The following is a 23112-nucleotide window of genomic DNA, read 5'->3' on the forward strand; positions in this document are numbered from 1 at the left end:
AGTTGCTCGACCTTCATCTATTAATGTTGTGACCTTGTCATAGAAGGCTTCAGGTTTGTCAGGCAGGATTTGCCCTTGGTGAAGCTGTGCTGATTGTACCAAATCACATCTTTGTTATTCTTCTGCCTCAGCAGTGCCTCCAGGAGGATCTGCTCCATGATCTTACTGGGCAGAGAGCTGAGACTGACTGGCTTATAGTTCCCTGGGTCATCCTTCTTTCCCTTTTTGAAAACAGGAGTTATGTTTCCCCTTTTCCTGTCAGTGGGGAATTCCCCGGACTGCCATGACTTTTAGAATATAACAGAGATCAGCTTAGCAACCTCATCCGCCAGTTCCCTCAGTACCTATGGATGTATCCCATCGGGTCCCATGGACTTGAACACTTTCAGGTTCTTCAGGTGATCACGAACCTGATCCTCCCTCACATATCCCTGCCCATGGCAGGGGGGGTTGGAACTAGATGATCCTTGAGGTCCCTTCGAACCCTAACAAATCTATGGTTCTGTGAAAAGAGATTAATCAAGAGATTTAAAAATAAAACTAGCAGCCCTCTACTGCAACAGGAAATAAAAACCAATAAAACTTCCAAATTAAAAAGTTTCTTTCCATGAAATAATCTGTTGTCTACCAACAGCAATTAATACAATTCTCCTAGTACTCTATTGAAGATAAAAAAACTGATGGAGAGCAGCAAAGAGTGCTTGTGCCTGGCCTAGCAAGTAGCTTGATGATGTCAGTAGGCAGATCACTTCCCACAGCTTGATAGACGGGGAATGGAGACACTCTCCTCTCCAAAATACAGCAGAAAAGAAGTAGTGGTAACTGGTAAGAGTTTTCCTTCATGCAAAAGAGGAAAGATACAGGTCACTTAGGAGGGAAGACTTAAGTAGACTAATTTTTCCAATTTCTGCTTCACTTTCAATGGTTTATACTTAGAAACTAAGTACATGCAATGCTGCTTTAGTCCTCCCTTCTGTTATGCTAATTCTCTTTGAGCCTGTATAGAAACGAGCTGCTGTTAAACACCAATGCCTGCCATAGCACTGTTTTCAACAAGTAATTCATGGATTCATACAATGAGTTCAGAGAATGGTTTTGTTTGGAAAAGACATTAAAGATCATATAGTTCCAACCACCCTGCCATGGGCAGGGACACCTTCCACTAGAGCTGGTTGCTCAAGGCCTCATTCAACCTGGCCTTGAACACCTCCAGGGAAGGGGCATCCACAACCTCCCTGGGCAACCCAACCCAGTGTCTCACCACCTCACTGTAAAGAATTTCTTTTAAATACCTAGTCGAAATCTACCCTCCTCAATCTTAAACCCATCCCCTCTCAGGACTACAAGCCCTTATAAAAAGTCCCCTCTCATCTTTCTTTTAGGCCCCTTTCAGGTATCAGAAGGCCACTACAAGGTCTCCCTGGAGCTGCATTTTCTCCAGGTTGAACAGCCCTGACTCTCTCAGCCTGTATCCGTAGGGAAAGTGCTCCAGCCCTCTAGATCAGCTTCTTGGCCCTCCTCTGGACCTGCTCCACAGTTCCATGTCCCTCTTGTGCTCAAGGCAACAGAACTGGATGCAATACTCCAGATGGAGTCTCAAGAGAGCAGAGTAGAGGAGGAGAATCACCTACCTCTTCCTGTTGGTCACACTTCTGTTGATGCAGCCCAGGTCATGGTTGGCCTTCTGGGCTGCAAGCGCACATTGCTGGCTCACGTTGAGCTTTTCATCGACTGACACCCCCAAGTCCTTCTCCTTGAGACTGCCCTCAAGCTACTTCTCACCCAGCCTATATTTGTGGTTGGAATTGCCCTGACCAATGGATGGGAATACAGGCTCCTGTTCCCAAATAACCTCCTTTGTCTCCTCATAGCTGCCATTTTGCTGCCTTTACTGTTGCACTGTTGCCAAACTGGCATGGTTGATCCCCCCCACAGGCCCAGCAAAGCACACTGCAGTGGACAGCAGAACATTTACAGCAACAATTTGCAAATGTTTAAATCCTCCTCTGTAAGGTTTTTGGACTAGCAAATGCTTCCACTTGTCTGCTTGAGAGTTCACTAGCATCTGGAAGCAAGCCTACCCTTAGAATGCCTGACACTGCTTACAGGGCATCGTTTCCCTAGCTGTATGGCACTGGGAAGTATGGTAGTTTAAGTGCCAGCATTTCTCCCATACACTCACAGGAGAGCAGTATCTCAGAGGAGCAGGATCCTTTTTGCTAGCCACATTCACACTTAGCAAAACATCCTACTCAAAAGAGAAATGAACAGACAATTTTTCATGCAGCACACAAACACAGAAGCAATTCAAACCAGTCAGAAACTTTGTTCATCACAAACTCATTAGGACTCATCTTCTACTGACTATTGAATTGAATCTAGCCAGGGAGGTTAAAGGGAACACTAAGAATTTCTACAGGTATATTAATGGTGAAAAGAAGACTAGGGAAGGTGTGGGCCCCCTCAGAAAGGAAATAGGTGAAATGGTCACAAGTGACCTGTAAAAGGCTGAGGTTCTCAATGACTTCTTTACCTCAGTCTTCACTGCAAGGGCCTCCAGCCACACTCCTGGAATACTCATGGAAGATAATGGCAAGAACCAGAAGGAAGAACTGCCCGTCATAAGAGACGTGATCACCTGAAGAACCTGAAAGTGTTCAAGGGACCCGACAGGATACACCCATGGGTACTGAGAGAACTGGCAGATGAGGTTGCTAAACCCCTCTCTATTATATTCCAAAAGTCCTGGCAGTCTGGGGAAGTCCCCACTGACTGGAAAAGGGGAAATATTACTCCCATTTTTAAGTAGGGAAAGAAGGAAGAACCAGGGAACTACAGGCCAGGCAGTCTCACCTCTGTGCCTGGTAAGATCATGGAGCAGATTCTCTTGGAGGCACTACTGAGACAGAAGAATAGTGAAGAGGTGATTTGGTACAGTCAGCATGGCTTCACCAAGGGCAAATCCTGCCTGACAAACCTGGTGGCCTTCTATGACAAAGTCACAACATTAATAGATGAGGGGAGAGCAACTGATGTCTTTTACCTGAACCTGAGCAAAGCCTTCGACAGTGTCCCACACCACCTCCTGGTCTTCAAATTGGTGACACATGGGTTTGATGGGTGGACCATAAGATGGATAAAGAACTGGCTTGATGGCCACACCCAAAGAGTGGCTGTCAATGGCTCCATGTCCCAGTGGAGGCCAGTGACAAGCAGATTTCCTCAGGGATCAGTCCTGGGACCAGTCTTGTTCAACATCTTTGTTGGTGACATGGACAGTGGCATTGAGTGCACCCTCAGCAAGTCTGCTGACAACACCAAGCTGTGTGGTGCAGCAGAGACGCTGGAGGGAAGGGATGGCATCCAGAGGGACCTTGACAGGCTGGAGAGGTGGGCACAAGCCAACCTCATGAGGTTCAACAAGACAAAGTGCAAGGCCCTGCATCTGGGTTGAGGCAATCCCAAGCACAAATCCAGGCTGGGCAGTGACTGGATAGAAAGCAGCCCTGAGGAGAGGGACTTGGGGGTGCTGGTGGACGAGAAGCTCAAGATGAGCTGTCAATGTGCACTTGCAGCCCAGAAAGCCAATCATATCCTGGGCTGCATCAAGAGAAGTGTGGCCAGCAGGTCAAGGGAGGTGATTCTCCCCCTCTACTCCACTCTGGTGAGACCCCACCTGGACTACTGCATCCAGTTCTGGAGCCCCTATTACAAGAGAGATATGGACATGCTGGAACGTGTCCAGAGAAGGGCCACGAGGATGATCAGAGGGCTGGAGCAGCTCTCCTATGAGGACAGACTGAAAGAGTTGGGGCTGTTCAGTCTGGAGAAGAGAAGGCTCTGAGGTGACCTTATTGTGGCCTTCCAGTATCTGAAAGGGGCCTACAAGAAAGCTGGAGAGGGACTTCTGAGGGTATAAGGTAGTGACAGGACTAAGGGGAATGGAACAAAGCTGGAAGTGGGGAGATTCAGGCTGGACATGAGGAAGAAGTTCTTCACCATGAGAGTGGTGAGAGCCTGGAATGGGTTGTCCAGGGAGGTGGTTGAGGCCCCAACCCTGGAGGTGTTTAAGGCCAGGCTGGATGAGGCTCTGGCCAGCCTCATCTAGTGTGAGGTGTCCCTGCCCATGGCAGGGAGATTGGAACTAGATGATCCTTGTGGTCCCTTTGAACCCTGACTGATTCTGTGATTCTATGATTCTATGATTTCTGGAGCACAGACTTTCCATGGTTTTAAGTAATTGCTGTTGGAATATATTTATATACTACTGATTTTTTTTTAATAATAGAAAATGATTGTTTATTAATTTAGGTTAATATAGATTCAACTTTAAAATATTGATTTTCATATTTCTTAAAAACAGTAATGAGGCTGTCCTCCTCTTTTAAAAATGACAGTCACTCAAGGAAAGAAAGCAACAGGATTCATCATTGTCAATACATTCTTTAATTCAGTAATTTTCGCTTACTGCCTGGTTAAAATCACTATTTAGTGATTACACTTATGAAAGATGTACCTTCTAGTCGGTGTTTTCTCTTTAGCAAGTGAACTAACAAAAATATATGACTTTTTAATCAAACAAGAACGTGTGCACTGTGAAAATAGGAGGAAAATTGCAGCTCTGAGCACATGCTTTTAAGATGAAGCACCCACAAGTAACTCTTGCCACATATACAGCAAATACATACATGTAATCTTTTAGTGCTGCCTAAACTTGCTATACTCTAATCTTAGTAAAGATTATGATGAACACCAAGCCAAGTGTATCAGGGAAGGCAGAAGATCTGGCAGAGGCAGAAGCTACTCTGCAGTTTGGTGTCGCAGAGATCATTCAGTAATTTCAGTATGGATGCGTCTCATACTAATTAGTATTCATATTGAAACAGCAACTCCTGCTGCCAAGGACTCCACAATCAGCATTTCTGATATGGGGAGTGAGTGAGATAATGAAGATTCTTGTGTTGATCATGTTCTGTGGTTGATCAAGACAGCTTGACTTCCCTGTTACTCTTTGTGCTTCTCATCAAAAGTGCATCCTCAAAAGGATGCTTCACGCATCACAACAGAATTTGTCAGGCACCAGTTTCTACTCTTCAGAAAATTCTGAATTCTGACATTCTCAAACTTCTTTTTGTTCTGCAAACATCAAACCTTTCCACAAACTGAAAAATTCCAATATATTTTCCTTTAATGCTATCAGAATGTTTAATTCAACAAAGGCAAAGACTTTTTTTAATATAAAACAAACAGAATGTTTCATCTTCATCTTTCTAACTCATAAGACAGCTTCTAACAGAAATATAATAACAAAACACTCAAACCAAAATGCAGTTATTTCAGTACATTCAGATAATAACAAAAATATCAGGAAACTGTGACTGTGAAAACATTTTCCAGTAGAAAACTGATTTGCCATGTCAGAAAGGCTCTTAATGGGTAATTCCTCTAAATTAAGCAGACACAGAAAACTTGAACAGAACTAAGATGGATGTGCTACATTATGCTATGACAGTCTCATCTCTTTGACAAGACCAGAGGACAATGCCCTAGGATCTCCTACACAGCACTCAGGGAAAGTCAATTGATAATTTTAAACACAGGAGATGAAATAAAAGGAGAATAAAGGTCAATCTCATCTGCCTTTTTCTCTTAAGGTGTTATCTTGCCAGTGATTAACTGTATCAGAAGGAGTCAAAATTCTGAATATCTTTAATAATATGCTGCTTCTATTTTAACCTAAGCAAAATTAAAAGATAATCTTATTGTGCAATACAAACACTACAACTGTAGCAGTGTGAGCTCTGCTTAGTTCGTATCATGCTTCTCTATGGATGATGAGTCATCTCTCCTCCTACAATGTAGTAAAGAAAATGGATGAGCCTTGAAAAGCTAACACTTTGTGCAAATACTATTTTGAAAATATATGTGTAAAATCACAGCTCCTGCAACTATGATATTGGTTTCCAGACAGTGAGTTATATACAGTGGAAATGAAAACACTTCAGAACTCTCTAGAATTTAGTTTTCAGAAAGGGTTCTCTTTGAAAATAAGAGCAAGATTGAAATTATTATTTTGGCAGTTTTCATTCATGTCCTTTTAAACTTCAATTTCAGGTATATTTTCTTTCTAGTGCTATGCTTGAAAGTAATTTTTATTTATTGACAGAGAAATCAAATTACGAAATTACATCTCTGTTGTGATGGAAAAATGCAAAGTAACTCTACTATGATCACTAAAAATGCTTCAGATGTTTTGAATCAACATTTTCAGATAGTGTTTGACCAAAATACTGAGGTATATCTCACATTGTTCTCAATGTGACATATGTTGAGATGTATAGCAACAAATTGTGATTCAAAGTTGCTTAAGAAACTTTATTCTTATTTTTTTATTCTTCCTAAGATCAGTATGCATGCAAAATTTTCTTAAACCATCACCATCTGGAGGAATTTTCCTTCAAATATAAAACTATACAGTGGCTTTTATTTTTATTCTTGATTGTACTTTTGCTACCCATAATAGGTGAAAGGGATATACATAAACAAGGCTCTAACTCTTGATACTATTCAGAAAGAAACCTTGAATGCCTCTGAAGTAGCTGCCTGTGCTGTGCAAACTGAAGCAGGCATGCTCTAAAACAGACATCATCACAAGTCTCACAATCTATAAGGAAGAAGCATTCAGGTGACTTTGACATGTTTGTTTTACTGTAGCCATCCATTCATCAAAAAGATCTTTGTTTGACATGCAACTGACGCCTCCACAAGGAAAATTAGACAAATATTTGTAACTGAAGCCATAAACTTAAAACCCAGGAAAACTATCTAGCAGCTCTCTCCTCTCTGTGCACAGGGAAGGTGAGGTGGCTACGAGTCTCTGGGATATTGGACAGTGAGTGTCTTTGATGCAGGTTTGGTGTTCGCACTGAAAATGAAGCAAAAATGAAAGAAAATCGGCTATGTACAAACAGGTAGGACCACAGGCTGCTGAAAGACATGATATTTAAAGGACCTGCTGTTGCCTTTGTTTTGCTGATGTGGTCACCTGCTCTAAGCCTGGTTAGTAACAGGTATTTGACACATGGAACATATTTTGTCAGCAGAAGGATCACCGATCCACAAAGCCTTTTAGCAAGGGCTGTTTATCAAGGCAACAATGCTCAGTTTGTCCCAGATGTTTTGTCTCCTAAAGGTGCAAAACATTTCCAAGGTTGAAGCCTCCACAACTTCTCTGGACAGCCTGTTCAGTGCCTCACCACCCTCACGGCGAAGAATTTCTTCCGAACACCTAATCTAAATCTAGCATCTTCCAGGTGGAAGCCATTACACCTCATCCCTTCACTACATGAAGCAAGAGAAGCATAGCCAGCAGATTGAGGGAGGTGATTCTCCCCCTCTACTCCACTCTGGTGAGATCCCACCTGGAGTACTGCATCCAGTTCTGGAACCCCTATGACAGGAAGGATCTGGAGGTGCTGGAACATGTCCAGAGAAGGGCCATCAGGATGATCAGAGGGCTGGAGCACCTCTCCTATGGAGACAGACTGGGAGAGCTGGGGCTCTTCAGTCTGGAGAAGAGAAGGTTCTGAGGAGACCTTATTGTGGCCTTCTGGCATCTGAAGAGGGCCTACAAGAAAGCTGGTGAGGGATTTTTTTTATGGTGTCAGGTAATGATAGGACTAGGGGGAATAGAACAAAACTAGAAATGGGTAGATTCAGATTGGATGTTAGGAAGAAATTCTTCACCATGAGGTTAGTGAGACACTGGAACAGGTTGCCTGGGGAGATGGTGGAAGCCCCATCGCTGGAGGTTTTTAAGGCCAGGCTGGATGTGACCCTGAGGAACCTGATCTAGTGTGAGGTGTCCCTGCCCATGGCAGGAGGGTTGGAACTAGATGATCCTTGAGGTCCCTTCCAATCCTAAGAATTCTATGATTCTATGATTACTGGCTATATTTTTCTTAAATGCTCTTTACTTATCCTGTCTTGTAAACGAACACATATATATTCCTATAGCACTCATTTAAAGTTTTGCTTTTTTAAAACTCTTTTCTACTACTATTCTACTAGAGAAACCAGCAGCTCTTAGCTTAGACAAGTGTACTCTTTGCTGCGTTAAAAACCAACTAGATGTCCAAGCCCAGAGAGAGGTGGTGAACAGAGTTAAATCCAGTTGATAGCAAATCACAAGTGGTGTTCCCCAGGGCTCAGTTTTGAGGCCAATCTTGTTTAATATCTTTACCAATGATCTGCATGAAGTGATCGAGTGCACCCTCAATAACTTTGCAGATGGCAACAAATTTAAGTGATATTTATTGTTACAAAGTGTACATACACTGTTTGATAACAGCACCATGCAAAACTAGTTTGTGGATAACTTCATCAGCAACAGAGATCCAATTATTAGAATCATTCCTTGCTGTCCTCTTGCAAAAGACATGTCTGAAGTCTTATGATGCAATTGCAACAATAAAGTCATCTTCCTCACAGCTGGAACCAACAGAAGCAGGAGCTAAGTCACAGCCATCTTGTAAATGTCACTAACTTAATTTGTTACTTATAGGGCATGTTCTCCAGGGAAGATTTTAATTAGTCTATTTTAACTTCTGGCTAACTATATCTAACTGTAAAATTAAAGGCAGATTGAAATCTTCAAATACAGGACCACTTCATCTTTGCACACAGTAAATCCATTCCAAATGAAGCACAAATATAGGCTGGGTGGAAATTGATAGAGACCAGTCCTGAGGAGAAGGACTTGGGGGTGCTGGTTGATAAGAAGTTCAACAAGAGCTGGTAATGTCCACTTGCAGCCCAGAAAGCCAGCCGTACCCTGGGCTGCATCAGAAGAACAGTAGTCAGCAGGTTAAGGGAGGTGATACTACTCCTCTCTTCTGCTCTCATGAAACCCCACCTGGAGTGCCGTGTCCAACTCTGGAGGCCACAACACAAGGACACGGAACTCTCAGAGTGGGTCTAGAGGAGGGACTGTACTGGTTTTAGGGCTATGCCTTTAAAATTTTTCACAGATCTTGAGCAGAAAGTAGTAAGAACGTAAATAAATCACTATTGGGTGTAAAAAGGAAAGAATGATTATTGTGAACGGTTCCATTGGAGAGATAGCACCCTGAATATTTAGTTATCAAAGTAAAATTCAGTCTGGTCTGTTCTGTTGAGCAGTCTAGCAGGGTGATCTGCTTCTCTTCTTGCTTCTTTCACAGGGGACGATTTCTACCATGTCTCTGCTGGCCTTGACTGCTTGGTCTGGTATTAATCTTATCTGCTTCTCTCTCCCTCTCCTTTTGCTGGGGGGTCAGGAGGCAGAGAGGGGGAAGCAGTGGGGCCAGTTTATTTTCCTGGCTTTGGCCAGGAAGGTTTTTTGTGCTGTTTTTGTTAATTTTAAATATTGTAAATACTGTATATCCTATATATATTCATTGCATTCCATTGTAGATTGTGGTGTCGCTTGTAAATATAGCTTCATTTGCTTCCAAACTGAGCTAGTCTGGTGAAATTAATGTTGGGAGGGGAGGAAATTTCAACCCACCACAGGGACACAAAGATGATCAGAGGCCTGGAACACCTCTCCTATGGAGGCACGCTGAGAGAGTTGGAATTTTTCAACCTGGAGAAGAGAAGGCTCTGGGGAGACCCTATAGCAGCCTTCCAGTATTTGAAGGGAGTATACAGGACAAGAAAGAGGGATACTAAGGCATACAGTGATAGAACAAGGGGTAATAGACTAAAACTGGAAGAAACTAGGTTTAGATTAGATATTAGGAAGAAATTCTTCACCATGAGGGTGATGAGGCACTGGAATAGGTTGCCCAGAGGAGATGTAGAGGCTCTGACCTTGGAAATGTTCAAAACCATGTTGGATGGGGCCTTGAGCAACCTGGTCTAGTAGGAGGTGTGCCTGCCCATGTCAGGAGGGTTGGAATTAGATGATTTTTAATGTCCCTTCCAACACAACTATTCTATGATTCTATGGTTTAACTATTTCAAAACACTTCAAAACACAAAATGATACATTTAAAGAAAATAAGATATAATTTCACATACTGAAATGGTAAAACTGAAGCAGAAAAAAATAAGTTGCTTGAAAAGTCACAAAATAAGTCAATGTCAGTTGCCAGTTAAGAGGAATAGGATACTATTATCCCAGATGCATTTGTGCCATCTTAAAAAAGAAAAGTAAATCTATGTTCACACTGTATTATACCTAGCAGTATACTACTAAGTAATATATTACTCATATGTGTACCAGCAATGCTTATCACATATCTACATTTATTTGTATATGTATATAATAAATCACCAGTCAACTAAATCATGTCACACCAGACAACAGTGTACAATGCCACATAAATTAAAAAGTGGGATATCTTCCAATGAGTACAATGAAATTTATCAATATCTATTGTCTCTATTTATAAAAGAATTATAGTACCTGCCTAACTGCAGTCTTGAATACAGCTTTTCTCTGTAACTGTTTTGTTCCGTTCTGACCAAATATTCAAGATCCAAACCTACTAACATATATTCCCAGTGTTAGAATTACATTACACTCATACAAAATCACACTTATAAATCCTAGGTACTCTTGCAAAATTTAGATTTTTTGGCAAGATAATGGATACTTTTCAGACTCAAGGATTCTGACCTCAAAGGAACCAGATTTGGTTTCTTCTCTTTCTACCTTTAGATGGATGTTCACTTAGTTTACAGAGGCCATTTATCAAGCATAACGTGCCAGGACTGGAAATACATATACGGGTCAATATCGTTGCGAAAATCATTTGGGATTATCGTTTGGTATACGGGAGCTTGGCACTTGGTCCCCCGAGATCAAATAAGGGGCTCTGAACTCGGAAGACACCCTGGTGGGACTTAGGACCCTGGGGACTCCCTGGCGGCGAAGGCACCAGAGACAGGGGCAGGTTTTGAAGCCCTGGAGAGTGCTTTAGGTGCGTTTCACTGACCAGTCAGAGCAGGTGGCAACTGCTTGTCGGCAAAGTGTGAGACTGTAAAAGACTGCTTAGAGACCTGCTTAAGGACCTGCTTGGGAGACCTGCTTATGCACTGCTTGAGAACTGTCGGCTGGGAGAGGGGGCGGTTACTACCCGCCCTGAGAGAGAGACAGAGACCCCCCTCGCTGTCTCGGCGGTGTTCTGCCCCGCTTGACAGAGAAGGAAACTGCCACAGAGACATAGCTGCCGTCCCCCCGTCTCCCTCCCTCCTCTATTTGCGTTATCACCGCTCGACCACCGCGGTATTTATTTGCAGTCTGCCAAATAAACAGTTTTAGGCACTTGACTCCGTTTGAGTCTTAATTCTGTTCCCGAGAGTGTGAAGTTAGTCACATTAAAGGTCCAACCGGGCATCAATCAGGCGTTAAGCTTAGCTGCACCCAGCCGTTCTGATATATGAGGACCAGCTGGGACGCAAAGGAGTTTAACTTCCACCAAACTACTCACCAATTGGACCGAGACAACATGAAACAGATTTTGCATTGTTGTCTAAGACCACTACTAACACTCAACAAGACTTCATGCTAGGACTTAATTTGTCTTCAGCTACATACCTCCTTTCCACATTCTTAATGTGAGCAGCAAATTTGCCTCCTGTTTCAGAAATTAATGACAACAAACACAGTAGTGATTCCTTCTCAGAACACACTTCTGTTCTGTGTACCTGGAATTGCTCTGTGAAAAAATTCCAATGTGATTTAAACAAACACCTTGGTTGTCATAGAGTTACCTCATAAACTGGTGGAGTCAAGTAAGGATACTTTGTTCTGCTGCCTAATAAAAAAAGAATCACTTAAAAATAGTTGTCTGGAAAATTCTCACTGAACTTTATTTCACTAGTTCTAATCATTGCTATGCAATATCAATAGTACTTATTTCTAAGAGATTTCCAAGTGACAGTCAGAAAGGAAAACAATTTTCATAGAACCTCTGAATATTGCTGTACAGTATCCTGGGTTGCATCAAGTATGCTGGAGCATGTCCAGAGAAGGGCAACGAGGCTGGTGAGAGGCCTTGAGCACAAGCCCTATGAGGAGAGGCTGAGGGAGCTGGGACTGTTTAGCCTGGAGAAGAGGAGGCTCAGGGGTGACCTCATTGCTGTCTACAACTACCTGAAGGGAGGTTGCAGGCAGGTGGGGGTTGGTCTCTTCTCCCAGGTAACCAGCAACAGAACAAGAGGACACAGTCTCAAGCTGTGCCAGGGGAGGTTTAGGCTCGAGGTGAGGAGAAAGTTCTTCACAGAGAGAGTGGTTGGCCATTGGAATGGGCTGCCCAGGGAAGTGGTGGAGTCACCATCCCTGGAGGTGTTCAAGAGGGGATTGGACGTGGCACTTGGTGCCATGGTTTAGATAGTCATGAGGTTTAGGGTGACAGGTTGGACTCGATGATCTTTGAGGTCTCTTCCAGCCTTCTTGATTCTATGATTCTATGATTCTAAGTGAAGCATAGCCAGCAGCTTGAGGGAGGTGATTCTCCCACTCTACTCCGTTCTGGTGAGATCCCACCTGGAGTACTGTGTCCAGTTCTGGAGCCCCTATTACAAGAGGGATATGGACATGCCGGAACGTGTCCAGAGAAGGGCCACCAGGATGATCAGAGGGCTGGAGCACCTCTCCTATGGAGACAGACTGAGAGAGTTGGGGCTCTTCAGTCTGGAGAAGAGAAGGCTCTGAGGAGACCTTATTGTGGCCTTCCAGTGTCTGAAGGGGGCCTACAAGAAAGCTGGGGAGGGACGTTTTAGGGTGCCAGGTAGCAATAGGACTAGGGGGAATGGAACAAAACTAGAAATGGGTAGATTCAGATTGGATGTTAGAAAGAAATTCTTCACCATGAGGGAGGTGAGACACTGGAACAGGTTGCCCAGGGAAATGGTGGAAGCCCCATCGCTGGAGGTTTTTAAGGCCAGGCTGGATGTGGCTCTGAGCAACCTGATTTAGTGTGAGGTGTCCCTGCCCATAGCAGGGGGGTTGGAACTAGATGATCCTTGAGGTCCTTTCCAACCCTAACAATTCCATGATTCTGTGATTCTTTAGACCTACTCTAGTTTTGTCTTCCTACAAGGCCTTGATTATGCACATAACAGGTTTCAGTGAACCTATGTTATTAATCACTGCTACAGATGCTGCTTATGTCAGTGTAAAAGTGGGGTGATTTTTTAGGCTGATATATTATGCACTGGCATAGGCAAATTATATTTAGCACAAATATGCATACTATATAAGTTTCTGTGTGCATCTCTGCTTTCCATAAGTACTACTCATTGTTGCTGATATAAAACTAGCATAACAAAACACAATTATTAACTGGTGTTAAGGCAGGGAAAATGTACAAAACTACCTAAAGTGAAATTGCGATAGATTGCAGAATTCCTGCAAATTTCAGGTTGATGTGAGGCTGATTCAGGGCTTCCTTTTCACACCACCATTTCCATGAATGTTACACATCCAGTGTCCAGAGACTGGACGTCACAGGTAGCAAACTAGGTAAATTTAAATTTTTGGCCATAGTGAAGGCAGTACATTTTCCCACACTCCTCTTAAAATCATTCACATGTCAAAGGTGAAAGCTCATTCCACCAAAATCTGACATGTGAGGAAGTTAGGAAGAAAGTGTAGGAAAGAGGTGAAAGTATTTCCATGGGAAAACATCATAGTAAGAGAAGTTTGAAACAAATTTGTAGTAGAATCAACAAGCTCCACTGCTCTTTCTCTGGAAACATGGTGAGCTGCAAGGTGTTAGTGTCTGGGAAACAGGGGATCATCTAATTCAAACTGTGCATTTAATGTGGACAAACAACAAATAAGATAAATGCTCCCAGCAATCTTCCATCTCACAAGAAAACAAATTTTAAGATTTTTGCTCATCAATGCATGACTTCTAGAACCCTTTCTTTTGGAAATGGCTGCGCAAATAAGCTTTTCATATCTACTGATTTTGAGGGAACTGAAATTTATGACAATTGGTTTGTACACAGATTATTTTTAAACACTTATCAGGGGGGTTTCAGTGTATTTCAGTTTCCTACAACAATTTTTCAAAACTGCCTCAGATTTTATTCACTGCATTTTCTTCTTTTTACTAATGTTCCTAATGGCAATCCCCATTGAATTGAAAGGTAAACATATCAGTACAATTTTTTGTTATTGTTTGGTTAGGAAGAAGCAGTAACTTTTAAATGAGAATTTGTTGTTCAGTTTTAAAATAGCCAATGAAAATACTTTCACACTTTTAGAAGCTTTTAATTCTAACAGTGATTTATTAAAGGTCTGATGCTAACACATGCCTTAAAATGAAAATGTAAGAGTATAATCATCTTGGAGCATTAAAGTTATTGGAAGCCGTTCTTCATTTCTTGCATTACCTTTTCATTTGAACTGAACAAAAGCCATTTGCTCTTATTTGATCCCAGCCTACCAAAGCTTGTCACATGGCCATTCAGAGCTCCACAACTGAAATGCTTTCACTAAGCTGATTTTCCACAAATTATCAAATTTCTGTCAAGTTTTAAGCAGCTTAAGAGCACCCTTCTGTGGGCATAGTTACAATTCCAGTGATGCAGCTCAGACACACAGGCAAACAAACAGAAACAATGGCTGCCGCTGTTTATCCAAACCAGAAATTCCAGGATCTTTGTATTTACCTATAAGGTAACATTACTTCAAAGGTACCAGAAGATTAAGATGTTATGCTTTTGCACTTTTTTTGTCAATCCAAGCAGCAGAGCTTTCTCTTTTATCTTGTATTTCAGGTAGGTAATTTCCAGTCCTGAAGTGGATAAACCTATCAACTCATTTCACATGCAGCACTAAAAAGTCATCAGATGCCAGCACTTCATTACTTAGCTGAGAAAGATCAAAACTAGTGACAGATGAAACACTCTCTTTCTTGTTATTAGTCCCCTGAGTCATCCAATTCTCACTGTACTGCTCTTTATGCTTTGCTGCCTGACACTATATAACAAGCATTATTATTGTTGTAGGTAGCTCCTATGACTCATTCCTTGGGCTCACCCACCTGTGACTTGTGGGTGAGATGAGCTGCTATGACACTGCTTTCTTCTGGGCTTTCTCACTACATCTGACCAGGCTACTGAGACTACTGGTCTGATACATAAATTCCCTATTTTTACCAAGCATACTATGAGCAGTGTTTAAACAAAGACTGGTAATTAACAATTATCTGAATACATTTGATCATAAAAGTGAAACATTTCATTAATCTTAGCAATTTCTCAGGTAGAGTTGAAATAAGCATTTTCTGAGATTGGGAAAAACAATGAATAAAAATGGCATATGATGGCATTAACCTTTCTAAAAAAACCAGGAAAATGCAATGTATGGAAAAGACAATATCAGATTAATATCCAGGAATGAGAAAAAAACTAATGACTTCACATTGGGAATGGTAAATTAATCTTTTCACTTTAACTCAGAAGATGTTAAAAACACACCTTTCTGCTGATCACCTTCTCCTACTTTTGTTGGTTCAAGCTTTCCCTTTCCAAAATTATTTAGCCATGCATCAGAAACAGCCAGTAACAACTAGTATGAACATACTTTGCTTCAATACTTTTTATTCTGCTTCTGTGTGAATTCTTTCATTGGACCTACATTTCTCATACTTCTCCCTGCTCCTTCAATAAAAACACCAGTGTTCCACATACACGATTACATACCACTTAGTTGTCAAATTCTCTACAAATTTTATCAGCAAGCATACCAACTATTATATACTTTAAAAGTCCTATAAAGCACTACAATGATCTTCCATGAAGACCATAAGATACCACCATATCTGTCTTTCAGTACTAATACTGACCAGCACAGCTCTCCACTCCACAAAGACCCCCAAAGCAAACCCTTGACTACATACAGTGCTTTATCTATAAACTCTGAAGGCTGCTTTCTGCTTGAAAGTGAACAGCAAAACTTTGGCATTTACTTGCTGTCTCTTCTTAGTAAAAATAAAAATGAAATTCTAAATCTCCTTCTAATCCCTATGATTCATATGTCAGTCCGTATATTCATCATTTCAAGTAAGTTTTTTTTATCCATTTCCAGGCCTAATGGTGAACCATGTTCCAGACATTGCCTTTTTTATTATTAATGCCCTAACTGGTGTTAGCAAAAAAATGCACGTGACAACCTTCATGCAATGATTACCGTTGACTGGTAAAAAGTCTATATAAAGCTTCATTACTCCTCAAAACATAGACCATAGAGACAGCAACAGCAAGCCCTTCTTTTGTCCATCAAAATGTATAATCACATAGAAGGAGCAAACTTTCCTATTTTTTTTCTCTTGGAGCCTTTAACATTTCAAATCAAAGCCACAGCATGTATCTGATGATTAACATTATTATAATTATGTTGTAGGCATACAGGGTTCCTGCATTACTGCAGTCTAGTGAGCCATCAGCAACTCAAAGCATGTGCCTTCTGAAAACTGAATGACCATGACTGTGATCATCAGCATCAACCATAGATAGTGACTTAGATCTATAGGCAAGCATTACTAAAAGTTTGGCACTAAACAGTCAAATTTCCCAAGAGCCATATAGGAAACTTCTTTGGTGTCCTCTCCAAGCCCAGTTTTAGATGCCCAGATGTGTAACCATGCTTAAAGTTACAGGGAAAACTGATTCAGTCCCTTCTTCAAGAAACACCCAGTTCACGTGATGCATAATCTGTTTAGTTCAGAGATAGTTCAGGCTCTGCCAGAAAATACACTTTTAGAGCAATGCAATTTGTAAAACCTAACTTCTGGTGTGATTTTTACGCTGTAGATTATGTGAATGGGCATAAGGAGACTACATATTTCATAATAAAACCAGGTTATTTCATTCTCAAAGACGGGAAGCTATTACTCGAACAATGATGGTTTACACCTTGGTGTGGCTTAAACAATACAACAATTTTCAGCAGAATTTCCATTTACAGTGACTAGTGTAGGATCTAAATTATAATCTAGCAAATCTGATTTCAGCCAATTGTGTATTAGGGTACATAGGTATATTAGTCTGTTTTCTGCAAAGCTATCTATGCAAATGCATTTATTTTTTGCATCTAGTCTGAGCCTGCTTGCAAGTCAGATCGTGGATTAATCAGCTTGATGTGAACCATCACAACAAAGACCATCTGCTACAGAGCATTATACATTCTCCCTTTTCAAAGACCTAATTGTACTTATCCTCTCAAGCACTAGCTGGATGAAGTAATTCAGTGAGAATCTGTAAAGGCTAGGCTCTTTAAAAAAAAAAAGAAAAAGTCTGAAAGTGTACATCATGCAGCTACAATGTCCCCAGAGGCAGTAAGCTAGAGTCAGGATGGACCAGTACAGAACTGTGCTGAAAAAGCCACATGTAGCACTGATCTGTAACACTGAATGATGCGGATCTTGGTGAAAAATAATTTTTGAGTGAAGTAACTAAAATACAGAATAATTCTGGAGTGTTTTGTACTTATCTTAATTGTCAAGACATAGTAAAATACACTACAAATGTTCACTGATGAGTACAGTATGTTGCATGTCTGCAAGCACAAGTAAAAGGGGTAGTTTGCTCCCAGTACTGTACTTCCACTTAGTCTTTTATGCTGAATCCCATTTGGAATCAGACAAGGATGCAGTTTTTCTTCTCCAATAATTGTTTATTTCTCTGTATAATAAGCCCCATAATTTCTGTTAAAGACTTTGTAATATATGAAATTGCCCACCATATTTGCCTAAAAGGGGTATATTTTTATAGTGAGTTCTTTGTCAAAATCATAGAATCATAGAATTGTTAGGGTTGGAAGGGACCTTAAGGTTCATCTAGTTCCAACCACCCTGCCATGGGCAGAGACACCTCACACTAGATCAGGTTGCCCAGAGCCACATCCACATCCAGCCTGGCCTAAAAAACCTCCAGGGATGAGGCTTCCACCACCTCCCTGAGCAACCTGTTCCAGTGTCTCACCACCCTCATGGTGAAAAACTTCTTCCTAACATCCAATCTGAATCTACCCATTTCTATTTTCTTTTCCATTCCTTCTAGCTCTATCATTACCTGACTCAAATGAATATTATTAAGATCATTAATGCTAAACAGCTAAGAAAAATCTCTCCACATAATACAATTATGTATAAAATGGGATAGATGCAAACAGCTTTGGTTTTACCCCCTTGTTTTCAGAGATTTTTATCTGGGCATATTCAATACACTGGAGCTCACTCTAGGATTGATGTGGTTTTTTGGTCCAACAATCTATCTCACATCCAGCTAGTGGGTGACTGGAATGCTATTATCCAAATTAGTCTGCAGTTCACCATCTCCAGTGAATTTACACCATAGATGAAGTTGCTGCATAAAGACAGCCTTATACGCTCCTAAATCCAGATACAAATATGAATCAGAATCAGCATACATCTACAGGTTTGCATTCATAGTCAAATAGCTTGCAAACTCATTTTAAGCATATTTTAAACAGGGAAAGACAACTAAATGATTGACTTCTGAAAGATTTCAATAAAGTGAACAAAAATGGTGTGTTTGAATTCAAGCAGCTTGCTCACAAAAACAAATGTACAATATCAACATCAAGCAATTTATTTGCTCACTATGGCTATATGAAATATGAAGCCATGTAATTAATCTTTTTTTTTTTTTTGGTCAAAATTTCACAAGGTAAAATAATCTTTAACTTAGCGTTATTTCTCTTTGTGTTTTCCTGAAGCACAACTATGTGTATAGCCTATAGAGAATTATCTGTATTTGAAATATTTTTCTGTGTGGACATTTTACTCGTGTTTTATTTGGTGATTCACTAAATGTGGTAAAATAATCACATCATCCTATTTATCATCATATATATCATAATGTTCTATTAAAATTTTAAATTCAGATCCTATTCCCCTGGGGGACTTTGCTAATGTTGTCATCCTTAAATATATATGGTCAGTAATTCTGCAATAAAAAGTGACTGCTCTTTCAACTAATTTTTTATTTGCTGTTTTTTAAGAAGAAATACTATGAAATAAAAGTAAACAAAAATACAAATATAGTTCTTGCTTTTATAACAACATAATTAAAATGCTATCCCATAAGAACCTATTCCTACAAACAATTTATAAACATCCTTAATTTTTATAGGTTACTTGAAGGTCTCTTAATGGTCTTTTCTAAGCTCTTGCAGGAACATGACTTAACTGTATTAAACCTTCCCATTTTTGCTTCTCCTCATAAAAAAAAAAAACCTGCAAATTTCCAGTTTTTATCAGATGTAATCCTGGACAGATGGTGGCACATAATACATGCTTTGCTTTTATGCACTGATACGCAGAGAGATATATATGAACCTGTATGTATGTGTGTGTAGATAGATAGATAGTGTGATGGTTTGAAAGAGATAGATAGATAGATAGATAGATAGATAGATAGATAGATAGATAGATAGATAGATAGATAGATAGATAGGTAGGTACATTTTTTAACTGGAAAGTATATGCTCATGATTTCATAATTTTCAAGTGGATGCTTTTGTGGATAATAACAGTACTACAAACTGTTATTATATATGTTTTAATGATTATCATCATGATCTTTAGACTACAGTATTCCCATATTTTCTAGTAATCAATAGTTTTGAGTTCAAGCTGAGATTTGTTTGCTTCATATACGCAAACTCAGCACATTAAAGGAAACCCACTACGTGCAACAAAGGTTTGAAGACTTCCAATTCCTTCCAAGCTAGAGAAATGACAGGGAAGTAGCTTAACTGAACTAAAATGAAACTTGTACTGTTTTGATTTAGTCATGTGTACCAAGAATTACTACCCTAGCAGTTGAGGGAGAAAATAAAATTAATCCTAGTATGTTGAAAACTAAAGTATAAAATTCTTCTTTCTGTTCTGGACAGTATGAATTTCTATAAATACTTTATATGTAAAGATTACCTCTTCCGTTACAGAAGCTGCAACTGTTACCAGAGTATGGAAAAGGCAGGTTTGACAACAGCACCTACTTGAAAGGAACTCCATACTCATTGGTAGCAAGAAAGACACAAATACATAAACTGATATAAAAGTATGTAAGTGAATGAAGAAGTATATTATGCAAGTTAATTAATAAATGGACAGACTTTGGTGCCCAGGACAATACTGACTTGAATTAGCTATAAAGTTTACAGCTGTCTTGCAAATCACCACAGACATCTCAGTCTTAGCTTCTTGGGCAGAGACAACCATCTGTAAAAGCAGTCTGTAAATATAATAAAAGTCTACAGCCAGAATTCAGCATCAGTTGCAGAGTGAAGTGATGATTTTCCTTTTGTGCTGTTGCTATGGCAGTTCTTATCTTCATGTATTGGCCTAAACACTAAAATCATATTTGCAATGAAAACAGGTGAAAAAATAGACATGGAATGAAGAGAGACTGCAATGAAAATATTACCATTTTCAAATAACTGACTTTTTGTAGTAAACTAAGTATTCCTGTCACTTAGTATACAGGACAAAAACATCTCTGTGTAAGCCCACTACAGTATGAGGGAAACAAACAAAGTATAACTAAAGTACAGTTCAAATGATAGTCAATGTACCCTCTAGATTATTGTGAATTCCCCATAGCATTCCATTAAAAGCATTCTCCACTGCCTTACATAAAGCAGAGTAGAAACTTTAAACAGTATGAAAGTCACTGTGACTCTTACCAGAAAAGACACTGGGGATCTTGGAAAGAAAACTTTTGACTGTACGAATAGGTATTCCATTTTTTTCATCTTGCATGCGAGCTATGACGTCTTCCATCTGAACACAGAGAAAACAAATAAGAGAGAATAAATAAATAAATTCAGAATTATTTCCTAAAATAAATTCTCCAATAAATCCTAGGTCAATCTCTCAGAATGACAGATCCACTCTTACTATTTTTTTAACTTAGAATTTATGCTCCATATTTTTATTGAACAGGCTAAAAAACTGCAGTTAATTTATTTGTGGCCAATGGTAAAAAAATGTATGTGCCCAAAGTCTCTTGAGAAAGAAATACCAATGCAGAACAAAGAGATTTAGTTAAAGTTTTTAAAAGAAACAGTTTAAAAACATTGCCGGGTATGGACCTTCCTCTCTTGACTGTATTTCTAGTATTGCACCACATATAAAAGCAAAATAGATTCATACAGAATTCTAGCAGTTCTCAAAAAGTTCTCAAACTTTTTGAGAGTTCTCAAAAAGGCTGTTCAAAACAAAAATAGAGCTTTTAAGTTCAAATTGGAATACCCTTTTCTTTTGGATAGTGAAAAATATACAACATGATGCAGTTGTGAATAATAGTAGTGAAAAATATACAACATGCAGCAGGGATTTTTTTTTTTTTTTAGGTAATTGAGTAGGTATAAAATCATGTTCTTGTATTTTACTTATAATTTTACATTAGCTCATTTTTTTCCAGTTCAATTTTTTATGCTTAGTCCATACATTTTATAAATTACACCCAACCCAAAGTTTCACTTTCATGTAACTATGAACAGCAGGCTGTTTTACTGGAAAACACAAAGAATATGTGGAATCATTGGCTAATAATTCCAGTTTTCATTCTTGTACATCTTGCAATTGAAGCTTACTGTTAGATACCTTCTTTCAATAGCTAACCTATCAAAATATTCAATATTATGACAAAATACATTATATACACTTTACCATATAGCCCACATGAAAAAAAACACCTCTGTGACAAAGCATTTTATATTATTTTAGTGGTAAATCTTAAACAAAATAGTTCTGTTTCACTTCCGTCCCCTTAACAGGTTCCCAAATAAATCATTAAATGTCTGCAACTGGGCTGTGTTGAGAAAAGCCACTATCAAAGTTCTTTTATACACCTTTCTTCCACAGAAGTTAGATGACCCAGATCAGCAAAATGCAGACCAGCATTAGTTGCAGCTGTACCTTGATTGCCCCAATGGGGGAACTGTGCAGGGCCGGGAAAGGCAGCTCAGGTCATAGAATCATAGAATGAATGCACTGGCTTGGCAGGGACCTCTAGAGGTCATCTAGTCCAACCCCCCCTAAAAGAAACAGGGATATCCCCAACTAGATCATCGTCAGAGCCACATCAAGCCTGACCTTGAATGTCTCCAGGGATGTGGCCTCCACAACCTCCTTAGGCAGCCTGTTCTGGTGTTCTACCACCCTCGTATTAAAGAGCTTCTTCCAAATGTCCAATCTAGAGCTACCCTTGTCTAATTTAATATCATTGCACTTGTTCTAGCACTAGATGTCCTTATAAACAGCCCCTCCCCAGCTTTCTAGTAGGCCCCTTTAAGGAACTGGAAGGTCTCCTTGGGAGTCTCTCAGCCTGTCCTCACAGGAGAGGTGCTCCAATGCTCTGATCACTTTTGTGTCACCAGAGGTGTCACAGAAATTTTTTTTTAAAACGCTACCAAAAAATGAAAACCAAATCAATTTGTTTGACTGCTCATGAGAAAACTGTTCATACAGACAGTGTCTGGAGGCTCATGTGCTCCACATACTTATGGCTCATACATTAACAACCCAAGGAATGCTATTCCAGTGGAATAATCCAAAACAGAAAGCACACACAAGAAGCCAGTATTGTTAGCAAAATGTGTCTTCAACAGGATTAAAGAATGCATGAATGCAAGAGAAGAAAAGAACCCGTGATCTTTGTAATGACTGTCATCTGACATGGAATTTAATTCTTTAAACAGCAAAAGCTATTAATAATATTCCCAAGAAACTATCAGCCAGACAAACTGTCACCTATGAAATGGAAACAGTTACTACATTTATAATACATGTAATACATAAAGGCTGGTTTCAAACCCTTCTAAATTTGGTTGGTAAACAGTCTCAGAGAGCCTTTAAATGAAAAAGAAGTCGCTCAAATTCAAGTGAGTATCTTTGCTCTAAAGGGCCCAGTAAATTATAACCATAGGTGGCATGATTTCTGAACAGAATTAAATTTGATAAATTTCCTATATCCAGTGTAAATTTACAATAATATTGCTAGAACTTCAGAGTGAATAATAATTTATATCACACTGGGGCAAAATTTAGAAGGTGATTAATGCATGAGACATCATAA

At 39.8% G+C, this 23112-nt stretch overlaps 1 protein-coding gene across 8 annotated transcripts in view; it reads right to left on the reverse strand.

Annotated features, from left to right (window-relative positions):
* The window catches only part of RGS7 (regulator of G protein signaling 7), a 246391-nt gene that overhangs the window by 126904 nt on the left and 96375 nt on the right, over positions 1 to 23112 (reverse strand). For all 8 annotated transcript variants that reach the window (XM_054398879.1, XM_054398828.1, XM_054398848.1 and 5 more), the window contains exon 2: positions 20717 to 20813. In XM_054398879.1, coding sequence (XP_054254854.1) covers positions 20717 to 20813 — 97 coding nt within the window. The remainder of the gene's footprint in view (positions 1 to 20716; positions 20814 to 23112) is intronic.

The sequence above is a fragment of the Indicator indicator genome, chromosome 2, assembly GCF_027791375.1.
Source record: "Indicator indicator isolate 239-I01 chromosome 2, UM_Iind_1.1, whole genome shotgun sequence".
NCBI classification, from domain to species: domain Eukaryota; kingdom Metazoa; phylum Chordata; class Aves; order Piciformes; family Indicatoridae; genus Indicator; species Indicator indicator.